At 41.4% G+C, this 19207-nt stretch overlaps 1 protein-coding gene across 2 annotated transcripts in view; it reads left to right on the plus strand.

Moving 5' to 3' along the window:
* Positions 1–7648, plus strand: part of gfod1 (glucose-fructose oxidoreductase domain containing 1) — a 37601-nt gene extending 29953 nt beyond the window's left edge. For both annotated transcript variants that reach the window (XM_031754781.2, XM_039617584.1), the window contains exon 3: positions 92–7648. In XM_031754781.2, coding sequence (XP_031610641.1) covers positions 92–832 — 741 coding nt within the window. In that variant the 3' untranslated portion in view covers positions 833–7648. The remainder of the gene's footprint in view (positions 1–91) is intronic.
* The last annotated feature ends 11559 nt before the right edge of the window (positions 7649–19207 follow it).

Raw genomic sequence — 19207 nt, forward strand, 5'->3', positions numbered from 1 at the left:
CATTCTTGCTTTTCCTGATCACAGTCAAGTGAGCCATAATAAAATCTAAAAGACTTGTGCTCCCTCCTCTGTTGTCCTCTTTGTCTTAAAGGTCCACAGCGGTAGCCTCCTTGGGAAAAAATACAACTGGAGCTGCGATGATCTGATGGGAGGTGGTGGCCTGCATTCGGTGGGCAGCTACATTATTGACCTGCTTACGTTTCTGACAGGCCAGCGTGCGGCCAAAGTCCACGGCTTCCTCAAGACTTTCGTCAAACAGACCGACCACATCCGGGGCATCCGTCAGATCACCAGTGACGACTTCTGCACGTTCCAAATGGTACTGGAAGGAGGCGCCTGCTGCACCGTCACACTCAACTTCAATGTCCCCGGAGAGTTCAGGCAGGAGGTGATAGTTGTAGGGACTGACGGGAGGCTAACGGTCACAGGGACAGACTTGTATGGACAGAAGAACAGTGGCGGTGGAGAAAGTGGTGGCGGCCCTGAGCTCCTGCTCAAAGACACCACGCCTCTCGAGAAGGCCTCCCTGCCGGAGAAGGCCTTCAGTGACATTCCGTCCCCTTACCTCACCGGGACAATCCGCATGATCCAGGCTGTGCGGCAGGCCTTCCAGGACCAAGACGACCGGCGGACGTGGGACGGGAGGCCCCTGACAATGGCTGCCACTTTTGAGGATTGCCTATATGCTCTGTGTGTGGTGGATACAATTAAGAAGTCCAACCAGTGCGGAGAGTGGCAGAACATTGTGGTGATGACAGAAGAACCAGAGGTCAGCCCAGCTTATCTGATCAGTGAGGCCATGCGGCGGAGTAGGATGTCCCTCTACTGTTAGCATTTTTAAAACTCAAAGTGGCGCTCCAGCGGCATTGTTAGAAGTTTTTTCACAGAGCTGTCGGATTCCAGTTTTGTGTTGAAATTTGTGTTGTCACTGTTACAGAGGCTTTACACGAGGACGTGCAGGGAGTTGAGGTTTCCCGGCCTCAGCGGTAGGAAAAGCAATGTGATTAATAATCAGAACTTTATTTATAAAGAAGCTTTTTTTTTTTCATTTTGGCAGCAGATTTAAGCCCTTCGGGGAGATGCACTTTTAAATCAAGCAACAGAAAGACCTACAGTGGCGGCATATCAGGGAGTGAAGCTATCTGCTGGTTCGTTGGTCGATCAGTAGGAGGCGTCCTCGCGGGTATCGTCTTCTAATGTTCCCATTTCACCAACAGATACTCGCAATTTCATATGCTTTTCATCACCCCTGCTGGCTGCTTGATCAAACAGTTATTTGCGCCTCTGGTCTAGAACTTTATTTAACTGGTCTAGAAAGACACACGCCCTACACTGTGGGTCCGAACAAGGACTGCCAAGGAAGAACGATAGTCTTTTTTTGAATTGTGCCAGTCTGTTGTTGCTGTAATCTGAAGTACTTTTAGTACTAGTTTTACCAAGTGAATGTTAAAAAAAACAAGTCATTGTGCTTCTTAGTCATGCTCTGTCTGCTCCGTATGTTTCTCCTATGTGTGTGAAACGAGAAAAAAAGAATCAATCGTTTGGCTGGTGTTTTCTTTTTTTTTTTTCCCCAGAGGACTCTGGTTTTCGTATGCAATATAAACAGGCAGAAGGGGCACTAGTTTCTCTCAGAGTCTGAAATAAAGGGTTAGCAGTAAACTATGGTATGCCTTTATGCAGTTCCAGTCGGCTGTGCATCACCTGCATGGTTGGTCAGTGTAGCGGTACTCTGATTCTTTTTATGCTATCATTGTAGCCACTAAATCCCGTGTGACACGTATCTACACTGATGTGCGGACAGTCTTGCATGTAAGTTTGCAAGCTATGTGCAGATTTCCTTCTCACACTGCTGTGCAATGGTTGCTGCAAACTAATTGCAAGCCTGTGTGGTGTGCCCAGACCTCAAGTAAGACTGAGAACTTGCAGCAAATTAAATAGTGTAGCAAAGTGTGGGCGACTAATTTTTTTTTTTTAAATAACTTTTCAAAGTGTTAAGGTTGGTGTTATTTTTTGTTTTTTCTTATTGTTGGAAAATTTCATATAGGCCTAAAGATCAAACCCTGTAGCATTAATCCATCTGTCAATAATTCCTGACTGCAGTACAGTGTCTTTGGCACTTGGCCCCGCACCCACTGATTACTGCTTTCAATTATTACATAAAATTATTATATTAAGTGTTTTTAAAAAGAGCAGTTCAGATATGCGTCCAGCATTTTAGCTTCTTTTAGCTTATGTTTCAGTGTTTTGGTTTTGCGTCGCTCTCACCACTCTCATTGACCTTATTTCCAGCAGCAGCCATGCTATGTTTGCTTTAGCAAACATAGCATAGCATGGCTGTGATAAACACAATGTAAGCTGCCAGCCCCACACCAAACAGCAGAAAGACACAGCTACTTGATGTAACTAAAGAGTCAAATCATAAAAAGTAAAGATTTTCGCTGCGTTTACACCCAAGTTCATAGAAGTTTTAACTCTTAGAAATGCTTTTTTAAAGGAACTAAAAGGTTCCTTCACTCCACTGATATCTATGTCACCAGTGTGCTCTAAAGACTAAAGAGGATTTGGGAAATTGGTCCATTGACACGGAAACTCAAAGACTGTTTTAATATGCAACTTTAGGCAAAAGGTTGTGGTACTGTAGAAGACTACAACACTAAAGCCATACCAAACAGTACATAATTAAAGCTTAACTTTAAAGTCCTGCTTTGAACCCCTATAGAGCCAGTGCCGTAGTAGGTTACAGCGCTGTCTGCAGTGGCCTGCCGTCAAGATTGAATCTAACTTATTTATTTAGTTTATACATGGATTGTCAGAGGAATGAAAACAAGAAAACGCCATCCGTCTACACTGGAAGATTAATAGCTCTTGCATTAGAATAGTGAGGAAGCTAATCAGTAAACTATGCTTACACAGACCATCAACACCAAACAGACCAACCGCAGTTGTTTCCTGGGAAGGTGCACATCAGACTGTGCGCTAGCTAGTTTTAACACAGCCGTAAGCATGGCAGGAAACACTGCAGCGACGTTGTCACCTGCTTTTCAAAGCTGACCATGTTTGCTGCTTTGTAAATAGCAAAAATGGTGGAAAAGAGATGAGCAGTGGCCGTGAAGCAGTTTCAAACTGCTCAAAAGCAAGCACATTTTTGATCTTTTGCAGTTCAGAACAATTAGTATTATTAAGTACTACAAGTCCCCACACTGGTTAATATTTTAATCGGAACTTAATTCAAACCCCAGTCCTCCCAACAGCTTTCTGTTATCTGGACAAAGGCAAATGCAGCTCTGGACTTACATTTGTTATGTAAGCAGAAATGTATGCTGTAAGTTTCATCAGCTGTCGACTAATGCACATAACAGTTTAACCCACCAATCAGAAAACAGAACAAGTAGGTGTGTGACTCACAGTCCAGCTTCCAGGAAAGCAGAAACAAACCATCAGAAAGTGATGAAAGCAAATATGGCTGAACTTAAAGTTTAACATCAGTCGAAGCAGGTGAAGGAATAACACCAACCCACAAGCCAAAAGATTGATTTTTTTTATATGCATTCTCTATCCATAAGCTGTGCTGAAATACTAAATATGTAACGACTACTGAAAATGTACATAAAAATAATATGGAGCAACAATATGCTTTTGTCTAAAGAATTAAATCAGTACTGTATGGGTTTTTGTTTGTTTTTGTTTTTTTGTACAAACCAAGGAACTGGAACATGTCTGGATGAGTGTCAGGGTATTTATTCTATGTTGAAGTTTTCACTGACTGACCTGCAGTGCTTATTGTGGGAGATTAACAGCAGACTGAGGCCTTCGGAGCATTCAGCTTCTTATTTCCATTTATCGGATATTGACCAAAAGAGTCTCTTGTGAAAAGCTTTATGTTTTCTCTTTAAATGCACTATATCAGAACGCAGCACAACTACACTGTCGCCCATGAACTCATAGATCATAGAGTGTCTGTGTGCGCTCTTTTATTGTTTACTGTTTAGTGCTTTGCTGAGGCCAGGCCCTCTTTAAAACCCCTCATGCCACAGAACAAAAATTGAAGAACCAGAAAACACTCTTGCCTAAATAGTTTGCATGAAAAGCACTGAGTCTGACACTGATAAGCTGCCTCTCAGTACTCCAGGGAAAATATTGCCCCGTGTGTACCAAACGCCTTATCAAATCTGCATATAGACTTTCCCCCTTTGTCAGATAAGCTCACAAAATATAGCTATGTAAAGAAAAAAAGAACATGCACAGAAGTTGGACTTGTTTCTTCAGAGTTGAATTGTTTATCACCATCAACACAGATTTTGGGAAATGAACCTGAGGGCTGGTTGACTTTGAAGAAGACACTAGATAAATAGGCGCTTCATAGGAAAAAGGAGAGGTCTTTGGGACCCCCCTGATATGGCCTTTAACTCATTTTACTGCTGTTTGATTTATAGCTCTCTGCTGAAGTAGAACTGGTTGTTTATTTGTCCCTGTTGAGTTCAGCTGGAGGTGAATGATTTGCCTTTCTTGCTGGTTAAATATAGATAGACACACACAGGGAGGGAAAGGTTGGAGGCTAAATATAACACCTACAGCATATTAAAGGCAGCTTATGACTTAGGTTAACTTTTATTGCAGTAAAACCTGACATTTCTGCTTTAATTGGTAGCATTTTATTTGCAGGTCTGTTTGGCCCTTATGCACTCTCGTAAAGTCTTCCGTGACTGTGCACTTTGGTGCAGTCAAAGATCTGAGAGTGTGATTTCTGGTTAATTTCCCGTTCGATTCTCTTGTGAATCCTCCCTGTTTCTGCACAAGTAAATACTTTATGTGCTTATCTCTTCCGATAGAAAATGCAATTTTCAGATCAGTTCAGACTTTCTTGAGGACACATCTCAAAGGAGGCAACACCATAAGTCATAGGATTTGGAATTTGCATAAAGGCAGAGCTATGAGCCTTCATATTCTACACGAGGGCCTGACTACGGCTGATTAAAGCCAAAACCATGTAGATGTTAGCAGTTGGCTGTGCTGATCAATTTCAGCGGAGGCAAGCTACAGTTGTAGCCACAGCTGCCCTGGGGCAGGCTGACAGAAGCGAGGCTGCCATATCGCGCCATCAGTCCCTCTGGCCAACACCAGTAGGCAGTAGGTGAAGTGTCTTGCCCAAGGACACAACAACTGAGACTGTCCGAGCCAGGGCTCGAACCGGCAACCTTCCGATTACAAGACGAACGGCCAACTCTTGACCCTGTTTAATACTCTTTCTATATCATCACTGCTAACTTAGTTGCAAGTTCACCTCCAGTGACACTTAGAAAACTCAAGAGGTTCAGAAAACCCCCGTATCTTCCAATCAGCCATAAAATTTAAACTTCTTTGGGGTCCTGTGGGTTGCAGGGTGGGGCCCTGATGGATGGATGGATTAGGGGTAGCAGTTTTGGGGTTGGGTTCAGTTCTTGGGATCACGCTCCAGGCAGGATTTGTGATAGTTGTAAGGAAGTCGATGTCTTTTGGGACAATCATGGAAGGGAGCTTGATCTGCAAGGATGGATGTGGCTTCCAGGTCCAAAACTTGAAGCCAGTTGGAAAGTGCCTTAAAGCTGTCGAGTCTTACTGAATACAAATATTACGATCCTTAGTAGAGTTTAAAAAACAAAACGAGAACCCAGGGTATTCTTTATGGCGGGGCTACCTTGTTATTGACAAGTCGTTAATATTTAAGTTTGCGGTGTCATAAAAACATTGACAACGCTCAGCTCAAGGCGTCGCAAATCAGTGAATGACATCTGCCATATCCATCTTTTATACTCTATGCTAGGTAACAGTGTTGATGGTGACGTCAAAGGTACTACAGCCAAAGTCTCCTACAGGTGTTAAGGCGATTCATCGTGTTTTACTGCACCTGTTTTAATGTTGTGGCTGATTAGTGTATATTGCCTGCTCACACAAGTTCACATTGTTTCAGCAGGTTTTAGTGCCCCCGCACAAATAGATTCAGTGTGCTTTTAAATCAGCCTGGGCCTCATCTAGAAATAAATCGGCTATATTTAGTGTTCTGCGATGAGAAGACCCATAAACTTAAGTAGGCCTTCTTGAGCTTTTCATGTGTTTGAAGCTTATCTGTGTAGGGGTGAGTGCAGGTTTCATTCATGTCCACACAGACCCATCGCCCTTCACAGAGACTCAGTTAGTGGACACAACGAAAACATGGGCTTTTCATTTCAGCAGTATAGATGCTGGATAGGGGAAAAAACAGTGAATCAGAGAAGAAGCCATTATGAGTGTTGTTACATCACTTTAGTGCTCATTAGCAAAGCGTCTCCACCAACTTTCATCTGTGAATGGAGAGGCAGTAGGCAGCAGTCTGAAACACACGAGGCAATATGTGGCTTCTGAAGCGCTGAATATTTAATGAAGAATGTGAATGAGCCAATACAGCAGTGTGAGGATGTCATGCATTTTATCTGTTGACTGATTTTATCTTTTTTTTTCTAAGTTGAACCACTGAGTGTTTTTGCTTTTCATGCTGATGACAAATTTTGTTGATTTTTCCTCCACCTGTCAGGATGGCCCGATTGTGCATTGAGAAAGACCCTGCAGAAAACCTAAACACAAAACAAGAGGTGCTCTGGTTCCAGCACTTTGTCTCATTTGCTGACAGTCTGACTATGAACCGCTCCATCTCTGCATTGCCAGCATTCACTGACTCATTGCTCAGGAAAGGCCTTCACTCGCTGAGAGGGAGAGAGAGCGAGAAAGGAGGTGGAGGTGAAAACCTCAAAGAGATGCTTGTCATACACTCGGAGACCGTTAATTCGCAGCCAGATCCCACATTGCCAAAACTAAGTCTTGTCTCGGATTTGACCCCCCCTCATCTCGTTCTTTCACACTTGCTCCTCTGTAGGTCTCCCCCTCCCTCTGAGATTCTTTTTTTCCAGCCAGTGCTGAGAAAGGTAACGGTTTTTGATTTGCTTTACTTTGCATCAATCTCTCCCTTCACTTGTCCCCTTTTCCCCCCTTTCCTCTTTCTATCGTGAGCCAGGTTGAAGCCTGGAGGAAAAGCTCACTGGTGCTTCTGCAGACCTCCCTCTCGTCTTATTTGTTGTTTTCACAGCCACACAAAGACCACTCCATTCACTCACAGGTTGTGAATGCCTTTCCACAGCTGGTTTATGAATGCTGACTCTGGCCGTGTCTTGCTTGCTTCCCCCTCCACAGATATCCATTTTGATGCTGTATTGTGACTATATCTGATATTTATTGTTCTGTATGTATATCGTGGATGCATGGACCTCTGTACATACTGTAATTTGAACTCTCAAACGCATATTTATGGGTCTTACTAGAGAGAATGTACTTGCTGTAGGAATAATTTATATTTTCTATCCGTTAAGGAGGTCAGTTGGTGTCACAAATAAACGCCCTGCTGTAATGTTGTTGTTTTTTTGTTTAGTTTTTTTTGTTCTGAGTGACTGTGTGACTTCTGTTTCAGTGTTTACTGGCTCATCTCCCTGCACCAGTGCTTGGCATTGATTGAATGTGTGTGGCTAAGGGAATGCGTGAAAGTGGTGAAAATAAAGTGTGATCTTGTGTTTGCAACATGGTTTACAGCTTCAGCACTTGTCTAATGCTGCAGTTTCTATGGAATAAACAATATATGCATACACGATGGCTCTCATTTCATTTTTCCTCAGATACTGCCACGCATACTGACAGGACTGCTTCAGCACACTGATTCTTCAAGTCTCTGATACTCTACTGGAGGCAGGCACCAATTTCTTCCATTTTTTTAGTGTTTTTGTGACAGTCGTGGAATGCACCAATATTGCTCTTTAACATTTCACTGATAGGTACGTGTTTCATTGGCTTTAACATATGAGAGAGCACAGAAATTCTGTATTACTTTGCCAAAACCTTTCCACTGACAATTAGACTCAAACTATACCTGCAATTAACCCCATGCATAGCTGGCCAGCAGATCCCCACACTGTACATGTAAGGAGTTCGTGTTTTTGCTTTCATTTGTCACTCTTATGTATTTAATATGAAGAAAGGTTAGAAAATGTGTATTATGATAAATCCAGCTTGTGTTACTAAGCATTTTTTGAAAGTCTTTGCTGACCTCTGCTGGCTACAGTGGATGATGCACATGGTGTTGCTCGGAGCAAACCCTGACACAGGACCTGAGAGAAACATCTGGGATGGGGGGGGTCAGCACCCTGTCACAGGGCTAAAACAGAGTGAGAGACAACCAAGGCCTCAGTCAGATGGATTTGAACCCAAGACCTTCTTGCTCAAAGGAAACAATACTAACTGCAAACCAAGATTAAACTTGTATATAATCACGTTTCTAAAATAGGTTCTTTTACAAGTTTTCCAATACCACGCTTCCTGCTTTAAACCAATATTGCATTCTTCCATTTCCTGCTTCTCTTGTTATAAAAGGCCCTCTTGCCCAGCTAACCAGTTATTTGGAGTTGACTATTATTAGAATATAATTTTTTTTTTAAACAGAAAACGTAACTCGTTACTAAATGCATGCACGCGTATTAGAAAACAGTTGTCTTAAATGAAGGAAGTATCAAAGCAAAACTGTGTGTCGTGTTATTTAAACTTTGTCTGTATTAAAAATGATCAGCTAAACTAAATCTTAACACTAAAAGGTCTCGGCTGGAGCTGCCGATGTGATTTAAGAAACCTGGAGAACGAGTCCTGGAAACTGCTTCAACAAATGACAAGAAAGCAGACCGAGAGAGTTCAGGCTGTGTTGAATAAAGGTGGTCATACCAAATACTGACTTTTACCTTTTATACTGTATTACTGTGTATGTTTACCTCACTCCTATTTTCCCAGCTAAATATAAAGAAATGAAGGGTTGCTCAAAACCTTCACACTATATTGTATAATATGAATCTTAGTGTAACCCTGTATCGTTTCCATAATAAAATGCAATAACAGCCTTGATGCATGCTCAATCATCCAGGTAAGTAAATCTCCAAAAGTTGATTCTGTTCATCTGGACGTAGCGTTTTCAGTGGGAGAAACGTTTCATTACTCATCCAAGTGACTTCTTCAGTCTCAGCTGACTGCAGGTTTCCCCAATCTGTAAAGGGGTGAGGGAAGAGAAGCAGGGGCATATCTAGATAAATTTTCTTAGGGTGGCATAAGGGTAGCATATAAATCAAATGGGGTGGCAAAATCAAAGCAATTTTTTTTACAGATATGCAGGCTGTATGTAATAATGATACATACATAATATATTACACACACACACGTACATGCACGAGAGAGCATATTTCTCCTATATTGGCTTCCTTTCACTGGCTCCTTGTTAAATCCAGAATTGGATTCAAAACCTTGCTCCTCACACACAAGGTCTTAAATAATCAGCCCCCATCTTATCTTAATGACCTTATATTACCATATCACCCTATTAGAGCACTTCCCTCTCACACTGCAGGCTTACTTGTTGTTCCTAGACTATTTAAAAGTAGAATAGGAGGGAGAGCCTTCAGTTTTCAGGCCCCTCTTCTATTAACCAGCTTCCAGTTTGGATTCGGGAGACAGATACTATCTCTACTTTTAAGATTTGGCTTAAAACCTTCCTTTTTGCTAAAGCATATAGCTAGGGCTGGATCAGGTGACCCTGAATCCTCTCTTAGTTATGCTGCAATAGGCATAGGCTGTGGGAGATTCCCATGATGCATCGAGTTTTTCCTTTTCAGTCACCTTTCTCACTCAACATGTGTTAACAGACCTCTCTGCATTAAATCACACTTGTTATTAATCTCTCTTCCACAGCATGTATTTTATCCTGTCTTCCTTCTGTACACATAAAGAAGGAGGCAAGGGACTGGGAGGGGAGCCAAACCAAAAAACATACACACAGGCAGGCCGACCGGCGGAGACTACCAGACCATCACAATTTGGGAGGGAAAATCCAAATCTACAAAAAAAATAAATAAAAAAACCCCACTGGAATAGGATAAGATAATGAGAATAAGTATTTATGCATTACAATTTAAACTAAATATGCTGCTGCATTTATAACATTTTTAGTGAAAATTTTTCTCCGTAAATGTTGTAAAGTCAAATAAAACTGAAAAAACAGTCACCCTCTTCACCCCACCAGCCTCTTTTATCCAGTATAGCCTCATAAAATCAGACAGCTGTGACATTAAAAAGACCAAGATGTACCAGAATAATGGGAAGAGTATAGAGAAGGATAGAAATGGATCACAATCCAAAGCATATTCCACATTATCTGTCAAACGTGATGGAAGCAAAGTTATAGCGTAGGACTGCCTGCAGTCAGGGCTGGACTGGGACAAAAAATCGGCCCGGGCATTTTGACTAGAGACCGGCCCACCAGGTATTATAGGAAAAACCATAAATCCTTTGAATGAAAACAAACGCTGTTGTCACAGTGATGTACACTGTCTTGTTGCTATATATGTATCAGTCTAATAAACTTAAACCTACACCATCCTCCCTATTCTGGTATTCTAAAGAGTACCCAAAAGTAGACTGCTTGGTCGAGTTAACCTCCTGAACTATCTACAACACATGTTGAAAACCTGAAATTAAGACAGAGAAGACTAGAGGTGAGACATGATCATTACTGATTACTGATGACAGATTTAGATATATTTTCATAAACCATTCATTTGCCACATCAATAAACAGCATGGCAGGGCAAAATATTTTTTCTAACATGGCAACCTTTAAAAAGTGAAAGGAAATAGAAAGACAGGTGAGAAAGAATAAAACTTAATTGACTTTTTGGTACTGGTACAGAATCTAGAAAATGTGGGAAAATACTGGCATCATATACAGTACTTAGCTACTTCTGAAGAAATTATGATGGGACCCTAAAAAAATTACTATGTACAATAATGGATTTCTATACATTTTACATCAGATGAAAACGTTTGTTGTAAGATTCAGATAATTATTTGTTAAAAGCTAGTGAGAGGAGGTATTTTACTGTTATTTTATCATTGCATCAGAAATCATATAATAAGCATTGCATTAAAGCATTTATTGAAACTATTGACATTACATTAACGTTTGTATTACAGTGATTGTTATAACCTCATGTTAATCTTCTATTTACAGGTGTTAGTATAATCATATAATCTTTCATTGCAGGTGTAACCTGAGTTGTGCTCAAGTCAGTAAGGGTTAAAAGCTACAGTCAGCGGGATGTCTGGCTGATCTATTGAGTAAAGTGACGTAGAGTGTAGAAGGCCGCACATGCTTACAATACACTTACATCATGTTATTTTATGATCTGTTATTTAGCTATATCTTTTGTTAAGCTTTAAGTAGTGTGCATTGGCAATAATTACTCATTACTTCATTTACTCATCATCATTAATTGTTACTGCATTAAAGAATTTCTTTAGGCTGTCGGCCTTATGTTACAACTTCTGTTACAGGTATCGTCATAATCCGATATTAACATTTTCTATTACAGGTGCAGTGATAATTCTTTTCATATACATGCATTGTATTTTTGTGCTTGCTAAAGAGGGGGCTCGGTCAACTAGCGGAGGGTCGGAAGCTTTGTTCGGCGCGAGGTTCGAACAATCTATTGTGTTAAGGACTTTGAGCTATGGAAAGAACACGCTTACAAAACACATATACTATGTGATTTATTATTATCCTTTATTCATTTATATTCTTTTATTAAGCTTTGAATAGTGGCATTTGATGAAAACATTTATTCAACATATTACATGTATGGTTTCAGTTAGGTTATTGCACACATGAAGAGTTGGCCTCTGTCCTTATAGACAGAGTGGATGCTGAGGTCGAGACGCACACACACGCACACACAAGCAGTAGTTAAACTCATGTGTAGGGGAGAGTTCAAATATTTAAATAATAGTTTGCAAAGCCTTGTAGCTGTAAGATTATGTTTGCAGAAGAGACAGTTTGTTCCAGGGGATAAGCAGAGGATCTGGCCTCGGGAAGAAGAAGATGTTCTTTTAATGTGTTAAAAGTTGTCAACATTGATTGTATTGTACCTACTTTACGCATGAGGGGGCGTTCCAATACCCTGATTTTCATAAAAACTATTGTTGTGTGGTTTTCGGTGAGAGATCTGGTGCTGTCTGCGTACAGTGTCCCATCTCCCACACGTGTGTTCATTAAAATCATCGTTTGACTTGACCCGGCTGGACCAGTGTTGTTATTCTGGTTTTCCTCTTGTATCCATCCCCAATATTTTGAACCCGTAACACTAGACATTTCAAATGAGAATAAGAAAGAAAAGTATTTCTTTGTGCCCCCCTTTCCCTGTTAATGCCCTACCTGCCCCCCTGGCAAAACTTTGCTAGACCCGCCCCTGCACAGTTACCAGCTGTCAGCTACTCAGAAAAGGATCCTGGTGTTATTTGTCTCTCAGAAACAGTTCATAACTTCCTTTCAACTCATTCATGTCACCTAAAAGGTAAACCTGTTTCTCCATCACCTGTTCAGCTCTGATGATTCAGTAAGGACATCTCCTGGTTTCATCTGCATGTTTCCCTCTCACCAGATATCCAAACCGATATCATGACCAACAGCTTTTACAGCTGTGCTCCAGCAAACATCAGCTGATACTAGAAATTAATATTAAATAAATTCTAACAACAGCTGTTTAAGCTTAAACGTGCTGCTGTTGTTTAGCGCGACATCCGGTTTCCTGTTTCTGACGCAAAGTGGGCGATAAACAAACAAGAGAGAAAAGCCGATCAGCTGATTATTGATCAGTTTCATGATTGAAGTAGAAACAGGAGAGGGAGGGGGAGAGAATGGGAGAAGAAGAGGCAGCTTTGCAGCAAAGACACAGAATAATTCCAGCTTTGTGTCTTTTTCATTGTAGCTGAAGTCCGGGACAAGCTGTGTTCCTTTTCACCTCAATACGAAACGCACAATATTTACTCTGAATACGAGAAGATTCCGTTTTTTACAGGACGGTTGGAGACTCTAATAACTAACCTTATAAATAAGATAAGATAAAACAAGTTCAACATCAATAATATCATAGCACCCGCCCAGCAGTATATAAACTCCGTCATGCTAGCTAGTAAGCAGTACGAGTTATTGTAACTGACTGTAAAAAGTCAGCATAACGAAAATAAACTCCACCTAAACTTGGTTTATATCTGACCCAGATAGACTGCAGGTCATAACTTCTTACCTGAAGTTCAGTTCACTGCCTCGGGTCTCTGCTCCTTCTGCGTTTCCGTCATCCACCTGCCAGCGTGTTGCATCTGCTGGCCTCCACCACTTGCTAATGTTACTGAATCTGTGGAAGCTCCGCAATAGCCACCACCAAACAATTGAGTTATTTTTACACATCTCCCAGCATCTGGCCAGTCCACCACCTTTCAGTGTTTATACCGTTACGGGGAAAAAAACGAAAAAAAGAAAAAGAAAGAAAACCTTCGGCCCATAAAAACGAAAAATCACCATCGGCCCACCGGGCAAATGCCCGGTATGCCCGATGGCCAGTCCAGCTATGCCTGCAGTGGAATCAGGTCACTGGTTCCCCTCAGATGATGTGACTGCTGATAGGAGCAGCAGAATGAATTCAGAAGTGCGCAGTGCAGTACTACAATCTCTGCTCGAATTCAGAGATTCAGTTTGGTTGGTTGGCTGCAAGAAAGCCCAAAATATCCCAAAGCAAAGAAATGGGATATTCTTGAATGTTCAAACCAATCACAGGATCTACTCAAAAAAAGAATCTGTTCAATTTACTTAATACAGTTATGTCAACAATTTCCACTAAGCTGATTTTTGCTCTGCATAATTCTAAATGATTATAAACTGTAACTCACATAAGCAAATCAGGTAATTCCAAACTCATCTGGTCAACTTTGATTTAAGTAATAGGTCTGTGTTCACCTAATTAAAGTGACTCCAAAAATGCTTGAATTTGTCGATTGAGATGAAAATGAAATGAATGAAAATTTTCAGAGATGAAAACATGTCATTATACTTTATTAAGTTCTATTTACATAAGTAGGTTAACTGTATTTAATAAAACCAATCAAAAAATACTTGCAGCTCCAACTTAACTGACTTAAATTAGTGTGTGTGGCAAATCACTGGATTTTATTTCACTTAACTTGTTTTAACTGGTATAACCGTAAAAGTTTTAAATTGATTTACTAAACCAGGACATGTCAGCAATTTCCACACAGTGTACATAAGTAAATTCAAATTACCTCACTTTAGTTTTGTGGAACAAATATTTATTACCAATGAAACACAGATATTCAACCCTCTGATTATCAATACACATTTTCCTTCTTTATTTATGGTACACACCCCTTCTGACATCTCTTATTTCCCCCTCTTTCATGCCAATCTTTGTTACAATCTCCATTTTTATTTTTCCCCCTTCGCTGACCAACATGGAATGAAAACCTCATATGAACACTTTGAAAGTCTGCTAAAACATATTCAGACATCATTTCCAAAGACGGTTTGGAAGGTAGTTCTATGTGTGGATCCAAAATATTCCAGTTCTGTTGATGATTGGGGACAAAAACCGTTGTCCAAGTGTTCTGCGGTTCCATTTCAAGGTTACACTAAACAGTCTTTTACTACTCCTCTGTTTTCCTGCAGTTTCTTGTCAAACTCTTCATTCAAACAGCTTGTCTTCAATCACCTCACCAGCAGTCTACTGGTCTCTGCAATGTCTGATCAACATGTGATCTACATAGGTGACTTCGAGTGCACGGACAATTTAAATATGTGCATGGATAAGCGTGTCTGCGGCAAAAGTGGCCATGGTTTAACCTGTAGTGCTTCAATAACTGAGATCTTGTAGTCTCTTGTGCCTCACACTCTTTACACTTCCATATTCGTGTTGCTGAATGTCACGGCCCGGTGGACCAACATGAAGATGATCAGCAGTGTTACTGTTTTTCTCTCTCTCGCTGGGGGCGGAACTCATTGGCTGTGTCCCAATTCAGGGTCTGCACGCTTGAAGTACGCATTTTAAGTGCGATTACGTCACCGCCACGCGACGACGGCTGTCCCAATTCGAAGTGTACTTCAAATGCATACTCCAAATGCGCCGTCGAGTTCCCCAAATATCAAGCGTGGTCCCAGTGGCGGTCCTAGCCTGTTTGGCGCCCTGGGCGAACACCCCCTCTGCCCCCCCCCCACACACACACACACACACGAAGAGAGAGAGAGTATGCATTGTATGCAAACGGCTACTAAACAGACATAATTCGTCATACAATGAGAACAGGACAAATCAACAATTGACACTGACTAATTAATATTATATTATTGTATATATTGCTTGGAGTTTAGGATGTTACTGTTACTATTTTTACCATTTCTTCTTGGAGGAACTGTAACCCACATAATTTCCTTAGGGATTAAGAAAGTATTCTGATCCCTAATGTTTTAGGATACATGACCTGCCATTATCCAATGACACATCTGCTTACCTGTATCTTTTGCTCGTTTCTCCTTGTAGGAGCCATAATTAAATGTATTGAATTTTAATGGTCACTGGGTTTTCATTTGTTTGGTTGCTATGGTGATATGTAACGGGAGTCACGTGGGTGCTAGCGGCGACATTAAGAGGGCGTTGTCAGTCTGTCTTTCACTGGTTTGATTTTGACAGAGCAGGGCTGGGTAGCCGTAGTTTTTGTTGACCGCAGCACTGTGAGTTTCCCCTTGTTGCATTAGAGCCTGTGATGTTTTAAGAGTTTGAATCATGAGCCGATCACATTGCTCTGTAAACTTTTCAAGCACTTTAATAAACAAGCAAGCAATTTCACCTCTCGCAATATTGCGTAAAGTTGACAGCGCGTCAGGCAAATCGGCAGGCTCAGTCCCCGGCCTCTAGCGACTGTGGAAATCGCTACACTCCTCCTCTTCTTTTCTCTTTTTTTTTAAACTTTAAAAACGGGTTGTGTGTGAGACTTTAAATCAGCAAAATATAAAATATACATTTTAAATTGTTATTGATCCCTTTACCCCGAGTCCTAAAGTGTATATTTATTTTTTTTACTCTTAAATATTTATTGTTTGTTTACTTGCACTGCTGTAACTGGAGCCTCGTCGTCTCGTCTCTCTATATCAGTGGTTCTTAACCTGGGTTCGATCGAACCCTAGGGGTTCGGTGAGTCGGTCTCAGGGGTTCGGCAGAGCCTCCACCACGGATGTCGCAGAGGTCCAGACACACCCGAATTATCGTGTAAATTTGTGATGACACGCCCCCTTCTGGCCATCACTGGCTCCAGATGATCATGTTACACTGGTTGGCCAATCAGCGCTGCGAGGGAATGTAGTGCGGCGCAGTAGTCAACATGTGAATGTTGTGGTAGTACCGTGTGATTTTTCTAACATTTTAATCCATACTAACTATGTCGGCTTAAAAAGAAGAAAGTGGTCGGACGAATATGTACAATATGGATTCACATGTATCACGGAACGTGATGGGAGTGGCGTCCTATCTGCATGATTTGCAATGCCAAGTTGAGCAACTCTAGTCTCGCACCGGCAAAACTAAAGGAACACTTCTTGAAGCTGCATGGAGCGGGAATACAAGAACACAACACTTGCTGAATTCAAGGTGAAGAGAGCCAGATTCGATGAAAGGCCCACTCTGCCTGCTCTTGGATTTGTACCCGTTAACAAACCGATCCTCACAGCATCGTACGAAGTTGCTTACCTGATCGCAAAGCAGGGCAAGCCACACACCATTGGTGAAACACTCGTGAAACCAGCTGCATTAAAGATGGCAAATCTGATACTCGGAACAGCGGCCGAAGGTAAATTATCCCAAATTCCTCTTTCAAATGACACCGTCAACGACAGAATAGAAGACATGAGTAAAGACATCTTGGCTCAAGTAGTCGCCGATCTGATTCAAAATTCAGCCTTCAACTCGATGAGAGCGCAGACGTTGCTAATCTAAGCCAGCTTACTGTTTTTGTGCGCTATGTGAAAGATGACATGATAAAAGAAGATTTTTTATTTTGTAAGCCTCTTACAACAACAACTAAGGCAGCCGATATGAAGAAGCTTGTGGATTCTTCTTCTTCAGAGACAACAATCTTTCATGGGACATGGTTTCTGCAGTTTGTACGGACGGAGCTCCAGTCATGCTGGGAAAAAACTCTGGTTTTGGTGTGCTAGTAAAAGCCGATGCACCACACATCATTGTGACTCATTGTATTTTGCACAGGCATGCATTGGCAACAAAAACCTTGCCTCCAAAAATGGCAGAAGTATTAAAAACTGTGGTGGAATGTGTGAACTATGTGCGAAATAGTGCTCTGAGGCATCGCATCTTCAGTGAGCTGTGTAAAGAAATGGGCTCTGAATTCGAGGTACTTCTGTACCATTCTAATGTTCGGTGGTTATCCCGGGGACAGGTGCTGAATCGTGTTTTTGCCATGCATGTGGAATTAGCCCTGTTTTTGCAAGACCACCAACACTGTCATGCAGATTGCTTCAAAAATCCTGAGTTCATTCTCATTTTAGCGTACATGGCTGATATATTCGCAGCTCTCAATCATCTCAATCAGCAGATGCAGGGTGGTGGAGTCAATATCATAGAAGCGGAAGAACACCTGAAGGCTTTTCAAAAAAAGCTAATGTTATGGAAACGACGAACAGAGAACAACAACTTCACAAACTTCCCTCTTTTGGACAACTGTGTAAGTAAGATCGAAGATGTGTCTGGAATCGGAGATATTCCTGTATCCACGGAACTGAAGCAAACAATTGCAACGCACTTAGATGAGCTTGCAAAGTCTCTTGACAGATATTTCCCTACAAGAGAGTCATATCCAGCATGGGTGAGACAGCCATTCACGTTTGCTGTTGAGACAGCGGATGTCAATGATGAATACCTTGACGAAATCATTGAAATTCAGCAGAGCCAGGTTCAACAGCAACTCTTCAGAACAACAACGCTTTCAACGTTTTGGTGTCGACAAATGGACAAGTATCCAATTATTGCTAAGAAAGCCCTGTATTTTTCTATACCATTTGTTACAACATATCTTTGCGAGCAATCCTTTTCGACGATGCTGGACATAAAAACAAAGAAAAGGAACAGACTTTTCTGTGAAAATGACATGAGAGTGGCACTTGCCAAGGTGAAGCCATTCATATCTGAACTGGTCTCTCAAAGGCAACAACAGAAGTCACACTGATTTGGAGGTATGTAATAGGTTGTAAGTTCATGCATTGTGTTGGTTTTGTTCTTTGAACAAGGTGATGTTCATTCAATTCAATTCAATTCAATTCAATTTTATTTATATAGCGCCAAATCACAACAAAAGTCGCCTCAAGGCGCTTTATATTGTACAGTAGATAGCACAATAATAAATACAGAAACCCAACAATCATATGACCCCCTATGAGCAAGCACTTTGGTGACAGTGGGAAGGAAAAACTCCCTTTTAACAGGAAGAAACCTCTGGCAGAACCAGGCTCAGGGAGGGGCGGCCATCTGCTGCGACCGGTTGGGGTGAAAGAAGGAAAACAGGATAAAGTCATGCTGTGGAAGAGAGACAGAGATTAATAACAGATATGATTCGATGCAGAGAGGTCTATTAACACATAGTGAGTGAGAAAGGTGACTGGAAAGGAAAAACTCAATGCATCATGGGAATCCCCGGCTGCCTATGTCTATTGCAGCATAACTAAGGGAGGATTCAGGGTCACCTGGTCCAGCCCTAACTATATGCTTTAGCAAAAAGGAAAGTTTTAAGCCTAATCTTGAAAGTAGAGATAGTGTCTGTCTCCCGAATCCAAACTGGAAGCTGGTTTCACAGAAGAGGGGCCTGAAAACTGAAGGTTCTGCCTCCCATTCTACTTTTAAATACTCTAGGAACAACAAGTAAGCCTGCAGTGCGAGAGCGAAGTGCTCTAATAGGGTGATATGGTACTACAAGGTCATTAAGATGGGGCCTGATTATTTAAGACCTTGTATGTGAGGAGCAGGATTTTGAATTCAATTCTGGATTTAACAGGAAGCCAATGAAGGAAGCCAAAACAGGAGAAATATGTCTCTCTTTCTAGTCCCTGTCAGGACTCTTGCTGTAGCATTTTGGATCAGCTGAAGGCTTTTCAGTGAGTTTTAGGACATCCTGATAATAAAGAATTACAGTAGTCCAGCCTGGAAGTAATAAATGCATGAACTAGTTTTTCAGCGTCACTCTGAGACAGGATATTTCTAATTTTAGGGATG

This window comes from Oreochromis aureus, linkage group 9 (assembly GCF_013358895.1).
Source record: "Oreochromis aureus strain Israel breed Guangdong linkage group 9, ZZ_aureus, whole genome shotgun sequence".
Taxonomy (NCBI): domain Eukaryota; kingdom Metazoa; phylum Chordata; class Actinopteri; order Cichliformes; family Cichlidae; genus Oreochromis; species Oreochromis aureus.